This window comes from Centruroides vittatus, unplaced genomic scaffold (assembly GCF_030686945.1).
Source record: "Centruroides vittatus isolate TY-2023 unplaced genomic scaffold, ASM3068694v2 contig_397, whole genome shotgun sequence".
NCBI classification, from domain to species: domain Eukaryota; kingdom Metazoa; phylum Arthropoda; class Arachnida; order Scorpiones; family Buthidae; genus Centruroides; species Centruroides vittatus.
The window spans coordinates 612,821-640,314 of NW_027122212.1; the positions used below are offsets into that span (position 1 = coordinate 612,821).

The 27,494-nt window shown below is 29.5% G+C and overlaps 1 protein-coding gene across 1 annotated transcript; it reads left to right on the top strand.

The window, feature by feature from the left end:
- The first annotated feature begins 542 nt into the window (after nt 1–542).
- On the top strand, nt 543–27,032 carry LOC136976174 (pyruvate dehydrogenase (acetyl-transferring) kinase, mitochondrial-like). The gene is made up of 12 exons (XM_067271396.1): nt 543–885; nt 11,312–11,450; nt 14,545–14,616; nt 14,733–14,917; nt 19,150–19,236; nt 19,633–19,710; nt 20,764–20,840; nt 20,926–21,027; nt 21,179–21,289; nt 24,587–24,700; nt 24,788–24,962; nt 26,618–27,032. Exons 1-11 carry the CDS (start codon nt 783–785, stop codon nt 24,956–24,958), a joined length of 1,239 nt encoding a protein of 412 aa, XP_067127497.1. The 5' UTR covers nt 543–782; the 3' UTR covers nt 24,959–24,962; nt 26,618–27,032.
- The last annotated feature ends 462 nt before the right edge of the window (nt 27,033–27,494 follow it).

Below are 27,494 nucleotides of genomic sequence, written 5' to 3' on the forward strand. Positions count from 1 at the left end.
ATATCTGCGTTTAGAGATCGTCCGTTGATTACGTGTACAGTTTAAAGGGTATATCAACAAAGGTCGCGAAAAGTACATTATTGTACACGTGGGAATATAAGCATTTCTACGTGGATTTTTAAAGTGATATTATTATATTCGAATTTGTTCTTATAAGCCCACTTACTAAATAGGCAAATGAACCATTAAAAAATATTTGTAGAACTTTTTAAAGTCATTTCTTCAATCGGGATCCATGAACTGTTGTATATGTAATTAACGGAGAAAAATTTGCCAGTACTGTACATCATTGTACACAACAGGTAGAAAGGAGGCCAAAAGTAGCACAAAAACTACACGTAATTGATGGACGATCCTGATCGAAATCCACATTTTAAAGATCTTTTAATTATTTGAGAACTGCAAACTCGTCGTAATTAATAATATTTCTTTCTCCGAAGACAAATACATAGTCTACTTTTGGAACACTTCGTTTAAATCGGCGCTTTTCGATGATTTGCTGTAAAGTATAACATCGTTCTTCACAAAATTTGCGAAGGAGCATTCGAATAATTTACTATTGACTATAAAAGCAATTTTACATAAATAAAATAAAATAAAATTTTTAAAAATTCGATTCGAATGCAAATTGTTAGATACGGGGAGAAACCGTGACGTGATGAACGGAGATTTTTGTATTGGGCTTTTTGCCATTTAGAGGAGCTCTTCGATGGAAGGACAAAACTGTTATTAGATGATGTAGCGCTTTTGTTTCTCGTCTGGAAATTATTAAAACTCCCAAAATGAGATTAACAAGAATCTGTTTGAAGAATTTTTCGAAACTTTTGGATTATTATTCTCAGTTTAATCCGTCTCCTCTATCAATTAAGCAATTCATCGATTTCGGTAAGTGGGCATTTCCTCTAAACACTTTGGATTTTAAGCCATTTTTTATATATTATTCTGTTCTGTGACGTCAATTCTTTTAAAATGTGCATTTCATTGTCAATTACGTTTTTGAAAACAATCTATTGCGTCTTTACGGGAAACAATTCGTTATAAATACAGTGATATTATACGCATTATATATACTGTATATATATTTTCCTGTTAAATGTTTAGTGAATTTTTTAATTATTTTTCTTTCAGAATAATCACAGTTTATATTACAAACTTTGTAAAGCCAGATTTATCATTCACAAATATGCATTTAGTGAATGCTAATGGTAAAGAAAAGCAAAATAAGATCTATTAATATCTTAATAAACAGATGCTATTGAAATATCTTTATGCTCATGTGTTTTATATATCTGTATAAGTTCCTTTCTTTATATTATATTCTTAGTATTTCAGGTATGAAGCTTGCATTTAAAGGAAATTGTTTGTTTTGTTTTCAAAATTTGCCCCCAATAAAATGTGGAACTTTAAAAATATGTTTCTGTAAACAAAGTATATTTTTGGGTCAGGAATGGACTACTTGAGAAAAATATATTATTTTTAAATGATAATGATATCAATAGCTTCTAACTAATTAGATGTTTTAGTTCAAAAGACAAAAATTATATCTATATTTCTGCAAATAAATATAAACATATAGGCCTATATACGTGTAAAAGTTAGGAGTAAAGACTGTCTTTCTGGCGTTAAGAGACGAAATAAAGACAATGCTAAGATTCCATGTTAAGTTCTTAATTTAAAAACTATTTGTTCTATTAATAGCTTTTTCTGTTTTCATCTGAAGAAAATGATTATGTATTATCATTGAAAGTACTCTAATTATATTTGTTTTTTAAACTTAATATTATCTTTATTTCATTTTAACACCATACAGACAGAGTTTACTTCTATTTATTTTGTATGTAAACGTAAACATAAATACATGCCGTGATTACTCTAAAATTTTTTGCATAGTTAATTAAAATTACATTTCATTGTATTCTTTTTTTTGTATACAAAAATGGATTATAATAAAAAGTTAACTTATATAAGAAGTTATATTTATAAAATATACTTATGTAAATAAGTGTCCTGTAAATTTTAATTATCAGCTTAACAGGATATGATAAGAAATTTTCTGCAGTTTGATAACTTTATTTAATTTATGGAGATATCAATATCAGTTTTTTAAACAGATAAGTGTTCTGGAAGTAAATTATTATTAACAAATGTATAAAATTTTACAAATGTAAAAAAATAAAATTTCTTAGAAAGACTAAGTTAAATTAATCCATTAGAAAAAACTTTTTTCCGATGGATTGATGTATCTTAATTAATATGGTTCTTTTAAATAGGAACTATTCTGGCAACTTCTTTTAACAAAACATTTTCTTGTATTAAATATCAAGAGGCTCAAAATAAATTAGAATAAAAGAATTTATTTCAAAATAATATAAGATATTTCTAAACACAAAAATTTTATCTTCACATAAATTTTTTTTCTTTTTCCTTTTCTCAAGATTTAAAACATGTAATGTGAATAATTACAAAATTTACATTTCCTGGATGCTATTAGATCTATGGTATATTACTTACCTTAGCCAAAAAATAATTTATAATAATTTATGAACTGAAATAGGTGAAGCATCATAAGATGCATAATCTGATCTTTCCAAATTTCTTTTTTTGGAAATAGTAATTTATCTTTCATTTCATCTTTATTTTTAAAATTAGTAAATGATATCATTTTTAAAGTGTAAATTATATTTTATAATAATTTAAGTATTTATCAACATTATTATGCTGCATATATTTCTGTGATATATTCATTTTATTTTTGATAATTAGATTTTATTTTCATTTCATATTCTCATTTAAGCATAAAATGAGTTTAACATGCAATTCACTGTATGGAGAGGAGAATAAAAGAAACTTTCCTATTCTCCATAATTCCTAGCACTTTCAGGTAATTTTGTTCATGAGAGTGAGCTGATAGGCTTGGAGTAGTGGAGTTGATTTAATTGTGTGTGTACACTAATAAAGAAGAATTTGGAAAATAAATTAAAAAATATTACATTTATTATGTTGTCACCATATCAGTTATCTATAAATTGATTATATAACAGAATTATTTATTTTTTAAATGGATTTCGAAGTTTCTTCCTTTCAGATCTAATATGCTTAATAAATTAATTAATTTTAGTGTATAAATGTTTTATAAATCTTATCTTGACTAATTCTCTCATTAAATAAGTACTACCTACTAAATCTCTCTCTTATTTTCCTTTATTTTATTTTACTATCTTTTTTATTACATTTTAATCATATTTGTATGATTTCATTTTTCATGTCTGCAGTTTAATTTTCACGACTGGTTGCAATTAAAGTTCTTGTTTTATATTTTTTGTTATTTGTACTCAGTTGTTTTTCATATATGACATTTAAAACAATGATAAAGTTTGCCAATTCATATTTGCATTTGCCAGCAGTGTCAAAGATAAAATGACATTGAATTTGACCTTAATGAAAGACAGACATTGAGTTAATTTGATTTAATGAAATTTTAAAATTCAGTATGTAAATTTAAATATTTTATAAAAGTTTTCATATTGAAAAGGGTTTTTTTTTTAAATTATAGAATTTATAAATTTATAACACAAAATAATTTTCAGAAAAAATATATACACATTTTTATGTTTGTTTTTTTTGTTCAGAAGATTTTACTTGAAAACTATTTTACTTCAGTTGAAAGTATTTGAAATTAAAATTTTTTATTTTGAATTCAAATTTGCTTGTTAAAAGTTGTAATATACATAATAATACATTCTAAAAATAATGTTAATAGAATGTTAGAATACTTTATAATAACTAACATTAATAACTATTAAAAATACATTCTAATTTAAAATTTAAAATTACAGTTTTATAATAAATGTCTAGATTGCTTTTAAATTGCTGAATTCTGTTCCAGGTAATGCCAACATGAATAAAATATAGAACATTTTGTTTTGATACTTTAATATTACAAATTTTAATATATTAGCAATCCATTTTTTGCTTCAGCTATTTCAACATCTTTTTCCATCTATTGTCATTTTTAATATATTCTTAAATGTTCATTCTGAATATAAAAATAAAACTTAAAACGTATAATTTTAATTTTTAAGTTTTTTAATTCAAAATTATATAGGCCTTATACTCTTTAGTTGATTAAAAAATTTTATGTATTAATTTATTATGAATGTGAAATAACAATTCAGGAATTTTTAAAACGACATGTAAAACACATTTTTCATATTGATGAGATCAGAAGATAATGTAGTCATTATTTATTGTTTAATCAAATGACATCTTGAGAATGATAGCAAAATTGTATAGATTTATAGAAAAATCTTTATTATAATATTGTTTATATTTTATAAATATATCAGTTTTTTGGAAGTAAAATAATAATAAGAATTTTTATGAACATTTATTATCATTCTGTTATTGGATGCAAGATTAAATATTATAATTTTATATTGTAAAAATAAGATATTTTTTAAAAATTTCTGAAAGTTGCATACAGACTATAATATTGAATGACAGGCTTAAGAGTTGAGTGCTTAGCTCTTATTTACTGAAAAGAACTAACATACTAGGAATGTTCAATATCATAAAATCTGTAATCAATATAAATGATATGATATTGAGTAGTAATCAATAAGAGACAATCAATATCGTAAAAGTATTAATTATTAATCAATAAAATTATATCAATGATAATTATAATAAATTATTTAAACAGCTTTATTTTAATATTGTAATCAGAATTATTTTAATGTCACTTGTATAAATCAGATTACTTTACTGCTATTATTTTAAATTAAATTCTAAATAATTTGGTATTAGAGGTAGGCATTAGGTGCCATCTCTTATTATATTTAATAATTATAATTAAATTAATATTTATAAATAATTTAGAATATTCTGGAAGAAAAGAAACAGCTTGGAGTGGAACTCAAACTCCTGCTCACTGTGTGGATGTGTTGCCAGTTACACTACTCAAACGTCTGTTCAATCTTTCCTTCCAGACATATTTAATTATGATATTTGGCAATTATGATATTTAATCTGGTATATTACTAAAATATTGGGCTTCAGGATGTTTATATATGTATTTCCACTTGTAAGATTATAGTTTTTCAGAGTAACAAATTTTGAATGTGCTGTGGAAAAACTACCAACTTGAAAAAAGTGATAAGCAAAAGAAAACATACAGATAAACTTGGGAAAATTTTATGATGGCTTTGATGATGGCTTAACCAAGGTGGTTAAGGTGTCAACTGAAAAAACCAGAATTAAGTTCTAGGGTAAGCAACTTTCCAGGAATTTTTTATTGGTGATCTGTCCTGGATATGTTAAGTCTTGTCTAGGATGACACCATCCTGTCATCCCATTAAGAGTCTGATCGAACCTACAATGGGTATGGAAAAAGGCTTTTAGTGCCTATGAGACAGAGTATATATAAAAAAAAAAAAAAAAAAAAAAAACTGAAATCAGTGGGAGTGAAAATAATTCAGAGAGTAATTAGTATTCAAGAATAGCTATAATCAGGAACAAATTGTTGGGGCTAGATTTATAAATGAGAGACAAACTGAAGTGGTATTTTTCTCTTTTCCAGCCAGCACTAGGCCTATTAATTATAGTCCACATATAAAAAAAAATAACACTAACCTACTGAATTTATATATATATATATGTATAATATTATATAATTATATATACATATATACTTACCTAAATTTAATCCTGGATTGCCTAGAGAAATAAGCTGACTCCTGAACTGCCTCATCTATCCAGCTGTATCATTATCATCATTCTTGTCATAATAATAATCTCCTTCTTTCTGAATGGGTGTTAGGCGCGAGGTTCGTGCACTGGACTTGCCTGTTCTGTCTTCTTCGGGGCAGTTGCTTTGGTCAGGTGGACCTCCTCGGCCGCTGTGCCCTGCCCTCTCATTTTTTGGAGAGTGGCCTCGATCCTGGTACAGATATCCCTTGGTTGATTGGCATCAGCAGTTCTGCTCTGGGGTTGCCATCATCAGTCAGCTATGGGCTTCTATCTTGCCTCCTGTGGCCTTCTTCCACCCATGTGCACCTCTTTTGGCGTGGCATTAGTAGGCCGCTGCACCTATCCACTGCTGCTTTCAACTGATCTTTTTGTGTTTGATTTTCTTCCTCTCCACCTGGCCCTGCAGGGCTCCTTCATTAGCCCTCTGCCAGATACAACCCACCGTTTCCACACTATTTCCACATTCTTCTACTTACTCTATAATCTCATTCTTGTCTATGACACCACTCACACCTATAACCAACTTTTCAACACTTTGCTCTTCATAGTGGTCTTCTCTTACTCTGCCCATTTTACTTAAATTATTTTCCTCTACTTGTTAAATTACCATCTATATTTGGCTCTTGTTGGCCCCCTTTGTGGGCCCAGCTTGACATGTGAAGTTTTACTGGGTTTTCTTCACATTTTTCATCCCAAATGGGGTCAAGCTCCCCTCTAAAGTCCTCCCAGTAAGCACCTCACTGGCTTGTAGCTTTGTGCTCCAAGCCAGACTCCCAATTCAAAACTTTAACAATTATTCTAAATTAGTTGTGTCAGACCATCTGTGACTACCGCTGCTGCTTTAGTATCTTAGGAAACCGACACTAACTGCGGCCGGTAAAACTTCCGTTAACCTAATAGGTACTTTACGTGGATTCGAGATTAGTTTTAGTAGAGAAATAACACCTCTTTACAGTAAGTAACCAAAAAAAAAAATGGAGGAAAGTGCACAGTAACCCGTGCTGAATTGAACCAGCTCCAGCAGCAATTGTCTGTCTTATTACAACAAGTGTCAACCTTGAGTAACGCAGTAACACACTTAACGTCTTGTGTTACGAATGGAATTTCCAAGCCTACAACACCAAACGTTACTAGTGCTGTACAGCCCGAAGCATCAATGCCAAGGCAAGATGTGCCTTCAGTGCCAAATACGTCCATGGTTTGGCTGCAAACAGCTCCGCCACCACTGGAGATACAATTTAACGGTACGTCAAATATAACTGCGTCCGATTTTCTTGCAGGACCTCAAACAATATTTTCAAGTTAACCAAGTACCTAGCGCTCGATGGGTGGATACTGCCGCCAGCCATCTTTGCGGCAGCCCAGCGATGTGGTGGAAAAATGATGGCCGCCACAGAATTGGCTCCAGTTGGCCTTTATTTAAACGATCTTTTTTGGACTTGTATTCCCTCTAGCAGATGAAGTAGCCATCGCCCGAGAACTTTTCAGCTGTCACTACACCGGCAACAACAATGTAGAACAGTTTATATGGACTACCGTACAACTATATCGCACTTGGCGACCTCTCGCTCGAGAAGAGGAAATAATACAAGGCATCGTTGCCCAGATGCCATTACCACTTCGGGAGTATTTAGAAAATAGACGATCATACACTCTGAATGAACTAGTACGCACTGCTAAAGAGTACGAATTCCACTGAAGTGGAAGTAAGCCTTCTGATGGTACCAGTTCCAGTCAGACCCACGTAAGTAAACCTCCTGAACCAAAAACTTCTACTCCAGCAAGACCAGCTGTGACATGTTATTCGTGCGGAGAAACTGGTCATTTCTCACGCGCTTGCCCTAAAGGAAGACAACAAACAGTACAGACCAACAACAAAACATTTAAGACTCCAGGGTCGACTACTCAATTAAAGGTGGCCATGATGAGAAGACAAACGTCATTAAACTAGACGGGGGACAGCGAGAGGAGGACCCTGTCTCCAAACCTGAGGAAAATACCTCCGCCGTAGGATTGATTATTGCAGAAACCTCCAAGCTGCCTGAGTAACAATTTTTATTAATGATGTAATGACTTTAGCCCAAATAGATACGGAATCGGATTTTACGTTAATCAGTGATTCAGTATGGCGAAGGATATCGCTTAAGAATAAGGATATTCGGTTACAGTCCGGCCTTAATTTTTGTTTAGCTGTGGAAGGAGGAAAAGGAACCTCCGTTGGAAAATTCATGGCCAATGTCCTCATTGGGAATGTTACACTGCGACAAGAATGTGTAGTGGTTAAAGGACTTGTTATTCCATGTTTATTAGGTTGAAATTTTGCGAAGATGCATGGATTGAAAATTGATTTTCAAAACTCTACTATTTCTTTGGAAGTCCAAAGACTCGGGACCAAAATGTACCCAATTTGGGGAAATTACAAACAACCCTAAACGGAGAAAGGTTAGTAAAATTAAAGAAAGTTCTACTTAATTTTCCGCAAATTTTTACAGACAAACCAGGGCTGACGAATATCATAGAACATGCCATAGTAATCGACAAGGCATCTCCAGTATGTGGACACCCATACAAATATTCGGAGGTGATTTCCAGAGCGAGGTGATTCCTGGTCAAAGTCCAGATTGAGAATTAGGCGATCCAAGGTGTTAAAGAGGAATTCGATTTGATGATAACGAAAGGATTGAGGAAATAGGTTCCTAGTTTAGTGAGGTGACGGATAGACGTTTAGTTCGTAAGTTTGTTCATAGTTCCTAAGTATTTGATTTGTCGAATTTTCAAAGGGGAATTAATATTAAGTTAAGCTAAGTAGCTGAGTTTTATTGTCGGGTTGACTTGTTGATTTTCGTTAATAAATTTTTGTTTTGGATCATAGACAATTGTACATAGTAAATTCTTCTTACTAATTAAATATATTTGAAACTTTTGCTTTGACTTGATATTTGTCGTTATTCTTACTAATTTTTTCGGTGCACGCGTAAAAGCCCAGGCCTGGCAAACTAATCTCGAATCCACGTAAAGTACCCGTTAGGTTAACGGAAGTTTTACCGGCCGCAGTTAGTGTTGGTTTCCTAAGATACTAAAAATAGTACTTTACAGTTGGACTAGACCATCTGTGGCTTTACCACTGCTACTTTCTTTTCCACAGTGGCTTTGGACAAGTCAAAAACGTTGGTTAGGCTACATTAGAAACTAATACTCTATAACTATTCTATCAATCTTTGACCATCAACCTAGTCTTCTTTCACAAATTCATCCAGCTTTGGCCTCTTGTAAAAGAACTCATTAGTACTTGTAAATCTCTCCCCATTCTTTATCCTTAAACACCTCAACCCATCTACAAATCTTAAATATTTATCGTTGGCCTTAGCTGGATGATTCCTTGTTTTGGTCATCACTCCTGCTATCTATTTAGCAGCCAGTGATGACCACACTAACAGTACTAATACACACTAATATCTAATCATCAATAAGAAACATTTAAAACCTTTCAGCCTTCAATTATTTAAGTTAACTTCAAATACAGATGACAAACAGACGTAATTGTATGAGCCCTACTAAGGGACTAGTTAAATCCATTATGAGCCCTCACAGGGACAATCACACTTTTTATATTACACATTCTGGCCCCTTAGTGCTCTCTGAGCGGAAAGGGGCCTTAGTCTTCTAGTCGAAAAACTGACTGCAGGGAAAATAATAATAATAATCATCATCAAGGATTGTAGAAGGGAGTCTTTTGGTTTTTCACAGTGTGTTTGGAATTTGTTACTCTGAAAGTTGGCAACTCCATTTTAAATAGATTGTAATTGTTAATTTCAAATATTGGTAAGTTGTATGTTAAGTAATTATATGTCAAATTTTGGTAATTTCCAATATCAATAACATTGAACTTCAATAATGATATTAAATACTGTTTGTTTTTCTGACTTTGATATTGGAAAATATAACATTGATAGTCAATTATTTGATAATATTGAACATCACATTTGATAATAACATGTAATAAAATTGAAAATAGATTTCCGAATAGTTCTCTGAGACTGAGAATCATTATATAGAGAGTTGGAATTAAATTATCTGAAACATCACTTCAAAATATAAATTCAAGTAAGACATCTAATATCAGTTAAAGTGGGATTGACATAAAGAAAATGAATGGGAAAGAACTAAAGGCAAAGTATATGTACCATTGTTGGTTTCAGGAAAAATTACAATGGCAGATGGTTATGCAAAGGATTTTTCATATTTTTGCAATGTTTAAGGCTCTGATAAAAGGCACTTCAAACTGGGAGACAAAGAAAATTTATTTTACAGTATGTACAGCATGGAGACAACAACAAGAATGAGAACATGTGGTGGTATTTTTGGTGTTGTAAGCAGTGGTGATATTCAGCGGGTTCACACAGGTTCACCCAAACCTGTTGGTAAAATTTTCAGTTTCCCGAACCTTGTAAACACACGTAACATTTCTCAGTGGTTTTGTTTCTTTTAAAAAATATATTAAAATATGCGTATTATACTCTGTAACACTACTAAACTAGAGCCTTATACCCTGTTTGCACCGAGCATTTCAATCTAGATTGTGAGCAAGGTCGGAGACTATGTCTTGGTGCAATCTCTCTCTCGACTGTTTCAATCTCGACTGAAACGAGGTTTAATCGCGATCGATTCAAGAGAGTTCTTGAAACTAGATCCAGTCATAAGAGAGATCCCACAATCTCACGCGCGCAAGATAATACAAGATGGCTGTGGAACACATATTGGGCTATGCACAGCGAAATAAAAAGGATATTGTATTTCAAGAGACGATGACATCTGTCTATTATCAGCAGTGCCATTCGGGGTGAAAAATTTCTCTGCCTAAAAAAAAGGTCGACAGCACTAATATACTATTGTTACCTGGTCTTTGCCCAGGCGCCCCTTACGTTTGAAATACTCCACTGATTATTAGATATATCGCAAGGAAAGGTATTGTATTTATTTCTAGCCAAAACTTCCATTTTGTTTTTCTGTGATTGTTAGGGAAAAATTTTCTGTTAGCAAACCCTTTGTTAAATATTTCGAATATCACCACTACTTGTAAGTACAGGATGCACTCTGGTGGTAGAACAAGGCATAACCAAAATTAAATTTAAATTTTCTTTAACACGCTCTTGTAAGTTAAGACAAAAGAAAGCTGTTTTGATGAATTTGTAATTGTGAGTTAAAATCAGCAGATAACCTTTACTGTATCAAATTTGTTTTGAAATGCAGATAACCCACAGAGCACAGGTTATTTATGTATAAAAGTTGAATGAAATTATGATATAAATTTGAAATTTTTGTGTTATTCATTTTAATGAATTTGCCCAATTTTTTAATAAATTTTATCTAACAAAACTATTATTATTTTGGATTTTATTTCATTAGCTTATTAGTTTTATTTGTTATAATAAAATGATAAATTTTTCTATTTATAAATTTAATAATTATTTTTGAACAAATATTTCAATATTTTGATATATATATTAGTTTCAAAATGTCAAAGATAAAATATTAATAACGTTAATCATTTTACTTAATATAGGGAGAAAAGCATGCGAGCAAACATCATTTGTATTTTTACGAAAAGAACTTCCTGTTCGTCTAGCAAATATTATGAAAGAAATTCAATTGTTACCTGAACATCTGCTACGAATGCCCTCCGTATCTTTAGTACAAAGTTGGTAAGCAATGCAAAGAATATGTTAGAGAATGAAAAATATATTTATAATTTGACAAATTTAAAATAGATACAGTATGAAAATGTAATCTTAATTTTCTGATACCTAACTATTGATAAATCTTTTTATGTAAACCCCAGGTTAAACCTTTACTTCTAGTAAGAAATAATACACAAATGAACAAATGTTTTTGATCTTGATTACATGTACAGTATCTGTAATTGGTGTAGTAGTTTTCATCGTTATGTATGAAAATTCAAAAAAATCTATAGTTTTTTATTATAACTAACTAGGACATCACATGACTTTTTTTGTATTGCAATAGAATTGAGATGGAGCCAGAAAGAAAGAAGCAATCCTTGCACTTGTTAGCACAGAAAGGTGATCGTTGTACTGTACCTGATGGTTACAGCAGGCAAACTTTACACTTGCTGTTGCAAAAGAGGTTATCTTTGCATTTATTGGCCATGGAAGAGGCGATCCTTGCATTGGCCAGGCACACAGAGACGATCTTTGCACTTACCAACATGGAGAGGCAATCCAGGAACAAAAGCAATTGATGCCACCAGTGGCTAAGTGGATAAAAACCACTGAACACTGACAGTTGGTTGTGAGTTCATGCCTAGCCAACAGGCTGGCTACACAGAGTTTTCCTGTGTTTCTTCATGTTAGTAACACCTAAATAGCAGACAGTTTCTCATAAAAGACATCCTCCTGAGAGGCATTCTCCCTCGGCAGATCACCCAAGTGTCACATTGCCGTATACAAATAAAACCAAAACTAAAAGCAAGCAATGTTAATTGCTTTGTTCTTGTGTTCTGTTTATTTTTTGTGTTTATTTTCTGTTAGGTGTATGCAATGCTGTTTTTTTTACTTGACCTCTAAATTCTTCAAGAAGCAAGGATATTGTCACTTTGACTCTATATTGAAAAAAAAGGAAGCATGGACCCCTATTTTTTCATTTACATTAATTACATTTTTGGATTCTTCATTGCAATCAATAGAAAATGGCAAAGTTTTATCAAAATCAGCCCATCAAATTTTGAGAATGAACTCAATTCTATAAGCCACATAGATGTGAAATGTCTCAAGATCACTAGCACAACTTGCACAATATCGCTTTGTCACAAGTGCTCTTGTTAGGACCTTGTATCTTGAAAAGTTATGAACCTGTATTTTTTACTTCATTTTTGGATTCTCCATAGTAATTAATGGAAAATGGCAAAGTTTTATCAGAATTGATTGAACAGATTTTGAGAATGAATGCAATTCTGTAAGCCACATAGAAGAGGTTTTGATAACACTCTGCCTCAACAATATATATGTATACAATAAAATTAAACAATATATTATATTAATTAATTAATAATAATCTAACCATAAAGATATAATCATTTTTAGAAAATTTACAGGATATAACATCAATCAATTTATTTTCCTAAATCATACTTATATATACAAAATAATCTGAGAAAATTCTCTTGAAATTGCTGAAATTATTAAGGTTATTATTATAATTATATTTTTATGTGAAAAATTGTAATTTTTATTTGACAGAATTTAGTTATTGACAAATTATAAAATCAAATTTACTTAGTTTACACATTTGGTATTGCAAAAAATTCTTTTTTATATCTTGTGGCTTTTTAGATTTACAATAGTTATATTTGATAAGTCTTATTCTATATTTTAAATTGTTTAAAGTTTAGTTATAATCAATGATTAAAATTTGTAAATTGAATGAAACTGTGACTTTGTACTTAGTACTAATACAGTGGGTGATCAGTTGACGAACAAATTGGATAACGAACACTTTTGTGAAAGATTTTTATATTTGGATAATGAACACCCTCACAGAATAAACACAAGAAGAAGTGATGTAAATAAATGAACATCAATTGGTCTTCCCTTGTCTTCAGGCAACAATTCAAAACTTTTCGGAGCATGGAGACATTGACATCGATGCTCAACCCGGTATATACTGATCAGATAGTATTCCTCCGAACTTTGAAACTCTCCCTTGTAATTCCAGCCTTTTATTTTTCTGACAGAAACAATTCTTTTATAGTATTCACGAGACTGTCGAGGTGGCACTCGTTAAGTTTTGTCGTCGGTTTTTATTTTCAAAAGGTGAGAGTATAATAGGAAAGTAGAGAGTGGGCAGATGATGCTTAAACAGGTCTACAGTAGGCCACAGTTCAATCTTATCTAAGAAAGATAAATTATAATCAAGAAGACTCAAGCAGCTAAAGGAGTAACAAAAATCACATCTGAGAAATAAAGAACACTGAAGATCTCATAATGGAACCTGAAATGGATCTGTCGACAGAAGAACATCAAGAACTCTTGAATGAAGAACACCAAGAAACTCAGCGAGATATGTTTTCTTTTGAAAAAGAGGATTAATGCTGGGATATCTGCTATTAAAGATCTTTTGAAGAAGTGGGAGGATTCAGAACAATGGTCAACAGTCTTAGAATGGCATCAAAACCAAGTGAGGTTAACAAGCTTGGTGATCTGTACAATTACAATGCTATTAATTACTTCTGAAAAATCCTGAAGAAGAGAGAAAAGCAATCAACATTGGACAGATTTTTTAACCCCCACAAACAGAAAAAACATGACTAATAAAAATGCAAGACTGTGTACATATGTATTTTTATTATTACATATAAATAAACGTAGTAAGAAAGTATATATTATTTATTTTTTGGGTCTCCAGAACAAATTAATCAAATTCCCATAAAAACTTATGGTAAATCTATAATCGAACAAACAATTTGGGCAAATATCATTAATGAACAATTCGGATAGCAAACAAAGTCTTGGAAAGATTGTGTTCGTTAATCGATCACCCACTATAAATGAAACATCAAAATTGTATTTTTGGTTTATTTGAATTAAAGCACAATAAAGACAAACTTGTGAAAAGTTTGTCTTTTGTGAAAACTAAACATAATGAAAATTTTATTTAGACCATTAAATTATTTAATAAATATTATATAAGTAGATAAAATTGTAAATTAAGAACTATCATTATATATATCTAATATATTTGGTGATTTAAATTATATAAATGACTAAAAATATTTCATAGGTATGAAAAAAGTTTTGAAGAAATTTTAGAATTTGAAAAAGTAGATGCTCTTAGACCTGATATTTTAAAAAAGTAAGTTATAATAAAGTTCTTATAGATATTATTATAATATCACTTATTTTTAATTCTTTTTAAATTTCTTGTAAAATTTAATTTGTATTTTTATTTATATTTTTACATATTATTAGGTTTTGCAAGACACTTGTAAAAATTCATAATAGACATACAAATGTTGTCCATACAATGGCTCAAGGTATCATTGAATTGAAAGATAGTCACGAATTGGATCAACAGACAGAACACAGTATTCAATATTTCTTAGATCGGTTTTATATGAGTCGTATTTCTATAAGAATGCTTATAAATCAACATAGTAAGCTCTTTCTTAGTTTATTAGTTTACTAGTTTATTCATATAGAAATTATAATTTTATATACATGCACATAAGTCCATCCAGAAAGTAAATATACTGTGAAGATCGCGAATGTGGTACACAAAGAAACTTGTATAAAATTCAACAGATAAAAGCTATTAATGCATGTATTTAGTTATTTTGAATATAATCACTTCTTAAAAAAATGAACAATCATCTCTGTTGTCAAGGCTCTGTTGTTTAGTCTAGGTATGAGATTTTGTGTTATATATATTATATATATATATATCATAGAATTCAGCTATCTGATTACAAAACCATTTAGTGATTTCATTTTTCATGTTATATTCATCCAATTTTACATCAGCTAGACATGTCTTTAAATTAAAAGTCAAATATAAATCATTTGGAGTGAAATCAGGGCTGTGAACTGGATGGTTTAAAACATTCCTGTTGAATCTTTGCAATAATTACGTGGTGTTTTATGCAGTATTCAGATTGTGTTATTGGGCAGTAAATAGCCACCATATAATAGCATTCCTGTTCTTTTACTCTGAATTTCATACCTGAGCTTTTTTTTTATTTCACAATAGGCTGTAGCATTTATGGCAGTTCCTTAAAACAAAATAAAACAAAAAAATTTCCTTTTGCTTCCAAGAGATGTTTAAAGTGGTTGCTTTGAATTTCTTTGCATTGGAAGAATGAGTATGATACCACTGCATCAATTGTTTGCTCTTGATGTGTTCACCCCAGGGGTGAAGAATATTTTCAGGACTCAAAATTTCCCCAAAATTGTTATGTAAACACACAAAATAAAACAATAATTATGAACTATTATATATTAATGGTGCGGTTTTTTTTATATATTGTTTAAGTATCAATTTCTCTTGAAAAAATTTTCTTTTTTTCAAAAATATTAATTGATTTAACTTCACAGTTATTTTAACCGAAGTTATTTTGTCTGTACCGCATTTCATCAGAGACAAAGACTATTGGGTTTTATTCACATCGTTCTTTATTTCACTATGCATTTCGGGTGCAATCTTTTCCGTTTATTTTGCGCCCCTCATCAGGTGTTATAAAGAACGATGTGAAATAAAGAACGATGTGAATAAAACCCAATAGTCTTTGTCTCTGATGAAATGCGGTACAGACGAAATAACTTCGGTTAAAATAACTGTGAAGTTAAATCAATTAATTTTTTTGAAAAAAAGAAAATTTTTTCAAGGGAAATTGATACTTAAACAATTATGAACTAATTAATAATTGTTATTATATAGTTTGAAAATTTTAAATTAAATAGGCCTATTTTATAATGTGGCATGCAACACTACTATAAAAAATTTTTTAATTAAAATAATGCTTTAATTTAAGCATATGTCATCATCACAAGATAGCACATGCAATTACAAAACTGACTTAATATGTTGATTAATAGAAATAAATTTAAGTTGTCACTCATGCCAAGAATGACCAATTTTTAGCATTAATGGATATTTTGACATCCAAAAACACAAAATTTCTTTATGGCAATGGCATTGGATAATTTTTTTCTGAAAAAGTGTTTAGGAAATGCACCAATTTTGCAAAAAGTAAACTTTTAAAAGTTTTTGACTGACTTTTTATTATGGTACAATCTCAGTAATCTGGCTGTTTACTAATTTGCACATCCAATAACCACTTTTAGGCAGTGCCGTAACTAGGCAGGTGCAACAGGTGCATCCACACAGGGCCCACTTGGAAGGAGGCCCAAAATGCATCTATTTGTTTTATTAATTTCCCAAACCTAATTAATTAAGGGGCCTAAATGCAAATTCTTGCACAGGGCACAGGAATGGCTAGTTACGGCACTGCTTTTATGTATTACTGGAATTGTTTCCAAATCATAGACAAGCTTCCCACTAGTTCAAACTCCAGTTTTCACTAAATTTGAACACTTTTCGACTAAACATAGCATGATATTAAACCTGAACTTGAATAGTTGAGTTTAATCAGTTTTAAATATTGGTAGGCTCATCATCTTAGACTACTAAATTAAGATATATTATCTTATAACATAATATTGTATAGTATAAAAATTAGTCTTCCAAAATTCCTTACCAAATTACTGTATCTTCCACTGAATTTTCCATCATCACTTCAATTTTCCACTAAATTTAGTGAGAATCCACTAGCTTATCAACACTGATAACTAGATGCAGTTGGATGTTTTGATTAGTAGTCCAACTTAATACAGTGTATTAATATAATGCAAATAAACAAATATTTTCTTTTCAAATGATAAAATCTTTGAATTTACCTTACTTCCAATAATTTAACACTCTTCTTAATCCAACACTGTTCTTGTCCCATATATGTTGGATTACTGAGATTGTGCTTTAAACCCAGTTGTATTTTTATGATTCTTTAAAGTATATTTTGAAAATGTTTATTTTATAATAAATCCATAAAAAAGATAAGAAAAATACAGGAAAATAATGTTTAAAAAATGATGATAAAATGTCTATACAACTATTTAATCAAAACAATTCAGGAAAAGTATTTTAATTATATCTTATCTTTAACTGTCTACTGTAGTAGTAATTTTTTCTGAGAAAAATTACTACTACAGGTGAATTTTAATAAAAGTTTTGTTTTTCTGATCTAACTGTCAATTTTGTATCAAATATTAAACACCAGTGTAACGTCCTACTAATAAGCAATGTCCAAGTAGACAGTTGATAAAATTGGAAATAAGGACAGTAAGGCATTGTTAATTAATTAAGTATTTTAATTAATTTGAATAATTTTTTCATTTGTAGAATGAGTGAATATTTCATTTTAATTCAAGCCAACACAAAATTTCCTTCGTTAAATAGCATCAAAAAGAGCTTTGAAACTGGATTTTAATTTCTCAGTTCTTTTTAAACATTTCAATTTTGATTTTTTTTGTAAAAGTTGTAACCATGATTCAGTAAGCAAGACAGACTTCTCCTTATTTCAAGTGCATAAATGTGTAAGTAGGCAGTGATGCAATGAATGACTGAACTGATCAGAAACAAAGTAAACAATGTTTCATTTTCATTTCCACTTTAAAATACAAGATTCCTGTATTTTGGCAAATTTCCTGAATTATTGTCAATAGGTTTAGTCAAGATGCTACTCTATTTTATTTTAACTATTATATTATATAAATTTTTAAAAATTTTTATTTAACATGGTTTTATTATAATATATATATACCATATTTTTTCTACTGCAAATTTCTCCAGAATTTTTAAAATTTCTTTTCAAACCTAGTTTGCATGATTTGGACATATTCTGCATCTCTGGTTTACCCATTTCAACCTTGTTTTATCTCCTGTTACTGTGGAAATCATACACTTTATTGCCTTCTAAGTAGTATATGATAAAATTGAGCAAAATTTAGTAATTTAATTTTTTTATGGTTTTTTTTTTTTAGACACCCATTGGGCATATAGCTTGAAATAACTTAATCTTTCTTTCTCAAAATCTCATGAAAAAAGGACTTGGATACTTCAGGATTGATTGAATGCAGTTCAATCAACATTAAATGCCTGTCAGTCTAGTTTCTCTTTAGCTTTTTCAACAATTTTATCATTAATTAAAATGACCTATGGATTCTTTGTTCAATAAACAATAATCGACACACACCGGAGAAATATACAAATAATCCTTCGTTAAAACCTTTAACCAGCGTGGGGTATGATCAAATTGTGTACACAAACATTTTCGGATCCTTCCCTGGGTCCATCCTCATGCTACGTTCTTTGTAACATTCCGTTATAACGTTTTATTTGGTTCTTTGTTCACCATAAACCTCATCCTTAGTTGTTCCTACAGTAAATTCTCATCAACAGTTTTCAACAATTCTGCTTGTTCATAACATTGTTATTACTGTAAATAAATTGCAGTCCAATAATTTGTTGATGAGTTTTTACAGGAGTTTCTCTTTCTATATTGAGATATAGAAAAATGGAATGCATTTCATATTGAGTGGGAGTTTGAATTGGTACATTTATTTTGGGATGAATTCACATAACACATAACTAAGTCACTGAGAGCAATTTTAACTAATGAAGCAGGCATGTAAGTGTATGCTAGACAAGGTAATGCTGTCATCTTTATAATAGTGTTTTCTCTTCTGTCACACACTTTGTATCTGTATCTTTACTTTCTGGATGCCCTTTGTATATACAAAGATCTAATAAATTAATTTTTTTATCTATTAGCATTGTTATTTGGAGATGATGTCAGTGTTCCCTCAAGTCATATTGGATGTCTTGATCCAAACTGCCGAATATCAACGATTGTTGAAGGTAAATTAAAACAAAACACCTAGAATAGTAAATGATAAAGTATCTGAAATGATTCATAATTCATAGAACAATTTACACACAAATTGTATTATTTGTATTAAATAAATATATTTATGAATGCATAAGAAATTTATTACAGTGAATATTTTTATAGTCTTTTTAACGATATTTTTTCAATATGATGCATTTTGGGAAAAAATTTGATTTTTGTCCTTGGACTGGAAGTCATTTGATTTTTTTAAATTAAAAGATTATCAAATTGCCAAGCTGCAATTTTTAATAATGTCACAATAAATAATTTTTAAAATAAAGTAAAATTATTTTATAAACTTATTTGTATTTTAATAAATTTTTTAAGAATTTTTTATTTATTGTTTTATAAATTTTATTTTTCAGATGCATATGAAAATGCAAAATTTTTATGTGATCAATATTACCTAACATCACCAAATTTATTTATTGAAGAACATAATGGTAAAAAGTAATATTTTATTTTAATATAAGAAAATTATTATTATTTTCATTAAAATGTACAGTCAAATGTTTATTAGTACTTTAGTAAAAATATGTAGAAAGACTAAAATGTCTTCACTCTTGCCATGTCCAATCACTGGGAATGACAATCTTCCACTGCAGAGATGACCTTTCTCTAGAAGCTATACCTCTCCATAAACATGCTGGTGACAAGCCCAAAACAATTAAAAATGCAATATTTAAAAATTGGTTGACAAATTTTAAATAAAAATTTATTAGTACTGTTTAGAATAAAACTTTTTCTATCTATGAAGATAAGAATGGAAAAAAATGGAAAATTAATATAAAGAATTGTAATTTTGCAGTTTTCTCCTATCCCCCGCATAAAAACAGGTTTGACTGTATATATTTGAAGATGCTTAATAAATTCAGACTAAAATTTTAAAAAACTGGAATAAAATTGAAGGAATCAATATTGGACTTTTTTTGAAAAAAATATAATATTTTTAATTGGTCTATGATCTCATTTTTCTAGGAATTGTTACTTAGTGTCTTGCAAGCATTTCCACTAATTAATTCTGTCATTTCAAATGAGAATATTAGCTAAAACTTGAGTTAGCAAATATTCTCATTTTAATAAACTTTAGTAATACTGTTTATATTTTAAAAATTTTTATGGCGTTTTTTTTATTTATCATACTACAAATTAAATTATAAGCTACATTTTTTTCTTTTAGAAAAAAATACATCAAATAAATTTTAAATATAGAACTATTGAACTCACCATTATATATCATTTGTATAACAAAACCAAACCTTTTTTAGGTTAAAAATATTAGTAATAAAAATTCCTGTGTAAAAATAAATAACCAAATACTGTTGGATTTTTTTTCTGATTTGTTTCTTTATCAAAAGTTTTTATTTTGCTTTTTAACTTTAAGCAACAATTCTCATTATAATTTCTACATGAGAAAGAAAAAATATTTAAGAAATCTGAAATTCATAATAAAATAAAGCAATACCAAATCTATAATTCTGGTTTTTATATTTTAGCTCTAGATTTTAATAGTCCCATTAGTTTTGTATATGTACCCTCTCATCTCTATCACATGTTATTTGAATTATTTAAGGTGAGAAAAGTTTTTTAAATGTATCAAATAAAAAATTAAAATACCCAATATGTGTTTTATATTGGGTATTTTTTGTCTTATATAGAATTCTATGCGTGCTGTTGTTGAATATCATGGTACTGCAGCAGATTCATATCCACCATTACATGTTTTAGTTGCTAAGGGAAAAGAGGATCTAACAATTAAGGTATTTTTATTCATATAGATTGCATCCTGATTGATTAAAAAGTTATTCTGATTTTCTGCTGAAAGAAAAAATGTTTATATTGGCAATTATATTTTTGAATAATAAATTACAAGGCTGTGTAAAAAAGAAAAATTTCATTTATCTTTTTTAGGTATCTGACAAAGGTGGTGGCATTTCAAGATCAACCATCGAACTCCTTTTTCAATATATGTATTCTACAGCTCCACAACCATCAACTTCTGGAGATAATTCAGCACCATTAGTAAGTTTTTAATATAATATAAACTAGAAAAAGATTTTGTTTATAAAAAATATTTCCATAATTTAGTAATTTTGTTAATTTTGATTATTGATGAAATTTTTTTCAATATTGAAAAAATTAATTTTGAAATAATTGTAGTACTTATCCTTCTTTTTTCACTTTCTCGTCTGTTATATATAACAAGGAAAGTATGGAAATCGGTCAAAAAATGACTCCCCAAGATTTTTACATTTTTGGACTTAGAACCTTGAAATGTCAAAATGCAAAAAAAAATTCAGAAGTTTTTTCTATATGTATGAATGTTGGTGTGTTTGTGGCATGATTTTGTTCACCCTCTTTGAAGCTTAATAACTCCTGTTCTTTTTGTCAAAAATTTCTGAAATTTTGCAGAGAGGTTTTTGTTAGGAAGATTGATGCTATTAGATTTTGGTGATTAAAGGTCAAGAGGATAGGGAGATAAAGGGGAGCAAGTGTATTTCCAGTAGGGTCAGACTTAATGACGATTTTACTCATTATCATCATTTACAATTTTTTATAAAACCTGTCCCTACTCTCAAAATTAAGCTTTTTGCCATTTTATAATACAGTAGAGAGTCATTTATCCGAATCAATTGGGCACTGGGGTTGTTCGGATAACCGATTATGTACGAAAAAATATATTAACCTGCCCAATGCTGAAATTTTTCTCTGTTGCATGATGCTTCGTGTTGAATTTTCGTCGATTTTAAGCCTAATGAAAATTTTTATAATAATAATCGAGGCTATTGTATTGTTAAAAATTATTTCTTTATTTTGTACAAACAAAATAAATATATTGAAAAATATAAAAACAAAAATTATACTTTAGAAGTAAATCTAGTATCAAAAAAGTTTGATTCAGCACGACACAGTCCGACTGGAAAGTGTTCGGATAACCGGTGTTTGGATAAACGACTCTCTACTGTAGTTAAAAATATAAAAAGTTTTTAAAATAAAATATGATAACAGAAGGTGCCACTGAATATTGGTAAAGAAGTTAAGCAACTCATTGCTGGATCTTTAAAATTAAGTCAATAAATTCTAAAAACTCATACAGTGGACCTTTGTTATAGTGCTGCTCACTATACCGCACACTCGTTATAGCGCAGGCGATGTTTGCGACGCGATAAGCTCAAACACGTTTATACAGGTCCGTGCGGCGTTAGTGAGTAGCGCATTTTATTGTTACTGTGTATTGAGTAATTGTGTATGTATTGAGTTCCTGCATGTATTTTGAATAGTGTTTAATTATTGTATGCATGATGACTAAAAGAAAAGCTTACAGTGTGAAAGAAAAGCTTGACATTATTGCTAAAGTAAAGAGGTGAATCGCGTTACACCACGCTGCTCGGTATAACGCAGTTCACTTTATAACGTGGGTGTTGTTTTCTGCCCAACATGCGAGTTATATCGGGGGTCCACTGTACTTTAAAAAATTTTAAAATCTTTTACTTTTTGAGAATATTTTATTAATTATAATATAAGCTATCCTTTTCTTTGATTGTACTGTACATAGTATTCTACTTAAAATTACCCCAACTGAGATGATGAAACATTAGTGATGTAAATTTTACAGGAATATTTAAAAAAAAGTGTATGAGACTATTCCCAGAACTATATGCAAACCAAAGGAAACCATTTGCAGAAACATTAAAGCTATTGATGTCAATACTCAGTATTTGATATAATGTAAGTCTGAACATAATTGTGTGTGTACAAATTTGCACAGATATGCAAGGACATCACTTTCAGCATCTTCTGTACAGTACATTTAAATAATGTTAAAGTTTTTAACAAGTCTCTTTTGACTAAATTTATTTAATATTTTTGTAAAATTATGAATTATACTTACATATATATATATATGTTCATTGATGTTTACTTTTACTTGTTAATGATCACAACATTACTGTATTCAGATTTCACAGTTCATTTCATACACACCAAGGCAGAACTTCCTATATTTAAAGACCTGATAAGAACTAAATGTAAACTATTACTGTTTCAAGCAATATCATAATTCTATCAAAGCTTATAAAATAGAATGATTTTAGAAATAATATCCTTCCTTTCCAGCTGAACCAATTTATATGAAACTTTGTACTTGTGTCAAGGTTAGCTCTGGAAAGGAAATTTCTAAAATCATTCTATTTTATAAGCTTTGATAGAATTATGATATTGCTTGAAACAGTAATAGTTTACATTTAGTTCTTATCAGGTCTTTAAATATAGGAAGTTCTGCCTTGGTGTGTATGAAATGAACTGTGAAATCTGAATACAGTAATGTTGTGATCATTAACAAGTAAAAGTAACCATCAATGAAAGCTCATCAAATAAAATTTGATTGGTCTTCCTGTCATTTGAACAAAATGTATGCAATACTGGATATATGACCATTGCCAGTCTTACCTCTTTCTGTTCCTAGAATTTCTTTCGATGTAGAATTGTTTAAGTCAAACTACACTGCATTGGATTTTTAGTTTGGTTTTGTGTGTTCTGAATTAATTGTGAAGAATTATTCTTTAGTTTTCCACAAAAAATCTCTGGATTTATATATGTAACTAATTTCAAATTAATTTTACAAGAACTTTAATCTCTACAATTATATTGTATGGGAAATTTGGAAAAGTTGTGACAAAGAAGTTTAGAACAATTACATTTTGACTTGAAATGAATCAATGGCATTATGCAATAGATTTCTAGGAAAGAATAATGAATTGATGCATTAACTGTGAAATTTATTGTTAAAAATCTTGGCAATACCAAAGTTAGAAGAGTACAATTTTGAAATTTTTGTTGCAAATTTCGTTGACCCAAGAAATTGCTTTAAAACTTTGAAGGAAAATCATTAGCCTTGATTTCATTTTTAACTTCTATTAGCTGCAATTATTTTTCAAACATTGAACATGTGACTTGAATTTATTGATTGCTTGGTGATGCAACTTCAAGGAAAAGATCTGACAAATTGATTTCAATCATTTTTCTGTTGCACAGTCATGTTGTGTTGAACAATCATTAATGTGTTGCAAATTTGTTCAAACTAACTAAATATGTGCATATTAATGATTTTGAGTATACATTAATTTTATTTAATCTGTATATCATTTTTCTGCATGAAACCATGCATCTCAGCTAGAATACAAATATATTTCAAAAATTTTGCTAAATCTTAAATAATCATAAATTTGAAGTTTTTGATATCTTCACTCTGTATATTTCCAAAAATACTTGATTTTTAATTTCATTTTTTTTACGATGTCATATGATAATTTTTTCTAGGCTGGTTTTGGATATGGTTTACCTTTATCAAGACTCTATGCTCGTTATTTTCATGGAGATCTTATTGTTACATCTTATGAGGGTTATGGTACCGATGCAATTATATATTTGAAGGTACAGTATACAATTAATTATTGTAATTTTATTGATTTTATGATGTATTAAACAATTTAAACTCTATTTATGAAAATTATTTTTCAGGCACTATCTAATGAAGCAAATGAATTATTACCAGTTTTTAATAAAACTTCAAGAAAACATTATCAAAATGCACTTGGTACCCATGATTGGAGTACTCCTCCATTTCATACTCATCATTCTCTTATTCCTCTGAATGTAAGACACTTTATAACTGTGATACATAAGCACTAGGGAGGTAAGAAGTAAATATATGATTGTTCAATGAAAGTCGATGAAATAAAATATAAAAATATATCCAAATAAATACTCAAAATACTTTATAAGTTTACTATTTATACAGTATATTTTCATATAGTCACATTTATCTTTGCATATGATTCACTGAATACTAATTGAATAATTCTACTAAGATAAGTATTCTAGTTCATATAATTTTATCTAATATCTGGTAGATCCACATCTGGATCATAGAACTGTAGAAATACAATGGAGCATGAACTCCATGAGCTTTCTGAGGAAGTCACATGACAATGAACATGAAGAACAATTCCCAATTCTGTAATATTCCTCAGTGGTGAATCTCTGCTTTGAATGGAATCATACATGGCATCCCAGATATGCTTGATAGCATTCATATCTGGGGAACAAGGGGGCTGATTCATGATTGCAAACTTGGATGAATGTTCTTCAAGCCATAATTTTGTAGCTGTGGAATTGTGTGCTGTTGCATCCTCATGTTGGAAGAGGAAAAACCTGTCAGAGTGAATACATGACATGAATGGGTGTAACACATTTGTAAGGATATTAACATAATGTTCACCAGTCTAACATTTGTAGCTATAATGGGTTTGAATTCATTCCAGCAGAACACATACCAAACCGTTACTGAGACACCATCAGTCTGTACAGTCCTTTGTTGACATGCTAGATCCATTGATTAATGGGGTTTCTCTACATGCAGACTCTTCCATCTGCCCAAATCAGTTGGAAACATAACTCGTCAGACCAGACTACTCATTTCTAGTGTCTAGTGGCAGTGGCCTGAGCCTGGACAAGGCACAGAGCTCTGTGTCACAAGATAAGCAATGGGTATTGGCTATTAAAGGCCATATCATGCAAGGAATCCTGTATAGTCTTCAAGCTGATGTTAGTAGAGGCTCCAGCATTGAACTATGATTTTTTGTGCCAGTGTTGCTTGTCTATCACTTGAAATGATTCTCGACAGACAATGCAGATCACAATCACTGAGACTCTTTTCACAGCCACACTGTTTCTGTAAGTTCTGTGTTTTGCTGGATCTCTTGTATTCAAGGTATACTCTTGAAATGGCCAAACATGAAAATCCAAACTTTGTATCTCTGAAATGCTATGACCAATTTCAAGAGCACCTGCTATCATACCATGTTGAAATTCACATAAATCATGATAACTTGCCATTCTCACTGCACAATCACTCTATACTTCGACAGATGTCTGTTGCTATGTACACTTTGTGTACAGACAAAAACATATGTGAGAAAGGGGTGGGATTGACTATCTTAATTTTCTGGAACTTCAGTGGTGTGTGTGTGTGTATGTGTATATATATATGTACTGTATAGAATACATCAGAAAGTAAAAATCAAATCAAATATCACAAAATTCTGATGCATCCAGTTCCAGTTCCAGTCTGACAAAAGTATTAAATCACTAGAAATTATTATTATTATTATTAAGTAAAATTTTTTAAAATTCTTATAATAAAATCTATTATTGTCATTTCTATTTATTATTATTTAAGCTTTAAAAGACAGTAGTAAAAGTGTGTATAAATTTCTTGCTTATATCTTTAATGTTTTTATATGTAATTTCATTTCATATTAATTTAATATTATTTAATTTTATTTCTAGTTGTTTTGTGATAACTGAGCTTCCATTTTATTATGACGGTCACTGCCATAGATATAACAAAGTAAGAATTGTTGATAATGATCACCAATGCAATTACTACTATTAAAACACATATAAGTTTAAAATTTTAAAAAGAAATTATTCATTTATATATCTTTTGTTGATTTTTTCATGATAGTTAGCCAAGATGAATATAAATATATTATAATATAATCATTTCAAATAAAACTGGAAACAAATTTTTTGTCATTAGCATAGATTTAATTGTATTAGCATTGAATTAATGTTCAGTAATTTAGTTATCAATAAAGAAAATATATAAAGTGCCAAACTGTCAACTTTTTTTTAATGTTTAGAATTGATATTTGTGATAAATTTGTGAAATATAGATTACAAATCTGAAATAAAGATATAAACTAAAACAAATAATGTCTGTTTTTCTTTAATTTAAATATTTTCAATAGTATTTTAAATAGTATCAATTATTTTTTATTAATATTTTTATTACATGATTGTTATACATTACACTTTTTTTACAAATTATAAATAAAAATATCATTAATTACATATTAAATATTAAACATGTTTAATGGAACATATGAGTAAAATAAACATCAAAAGTTTTGTTTTTTGTATGAGATTTAACAGTTAATACACATTTAGTTATTTATTAAAGTTGTTATAAAAATATGTTAATAAATTGGAGAATTAAAACACAAAAATGGTATGATTAATTATAATAATTTAACATTAATTTGTACTGGGCGAGCAAAAGATATATTTACTCACAAGAAATATCATATGGAGTTTGGCAAGACTATGGACTATGGAAGATATTCTAAGCAAGACTCATGGAGAAAAATGCTCATGACGGAGC

What these genes read in the sequence shown, in the direction of transcription:
- LOC136976174 (XM_067271396.1), top strand. Translation starts at nt 783, where the DNA reads ATGAGATTAACAAGAATCTGTTTGAAGAATTTTTCGAAACTTTTGGAT. An exon ending in AATATCAACGATTGTTGAAG is followed by an intron (nt 19,237 to 19,632) that starts GTAAATTAAAAC and finishes TTTATTTTTCAG; the next exon opens with ATGCATATGAAAATGCAAAA. An exon ending in TGTTATTTGAATTATTTAAG is followed by an intron (nt 20,841 to 20,925) that starts GTGAGAAAAGTT and finishes TGTCTTATATAG; the next exon opens with AATTCTATGCGTGCTGTTGT.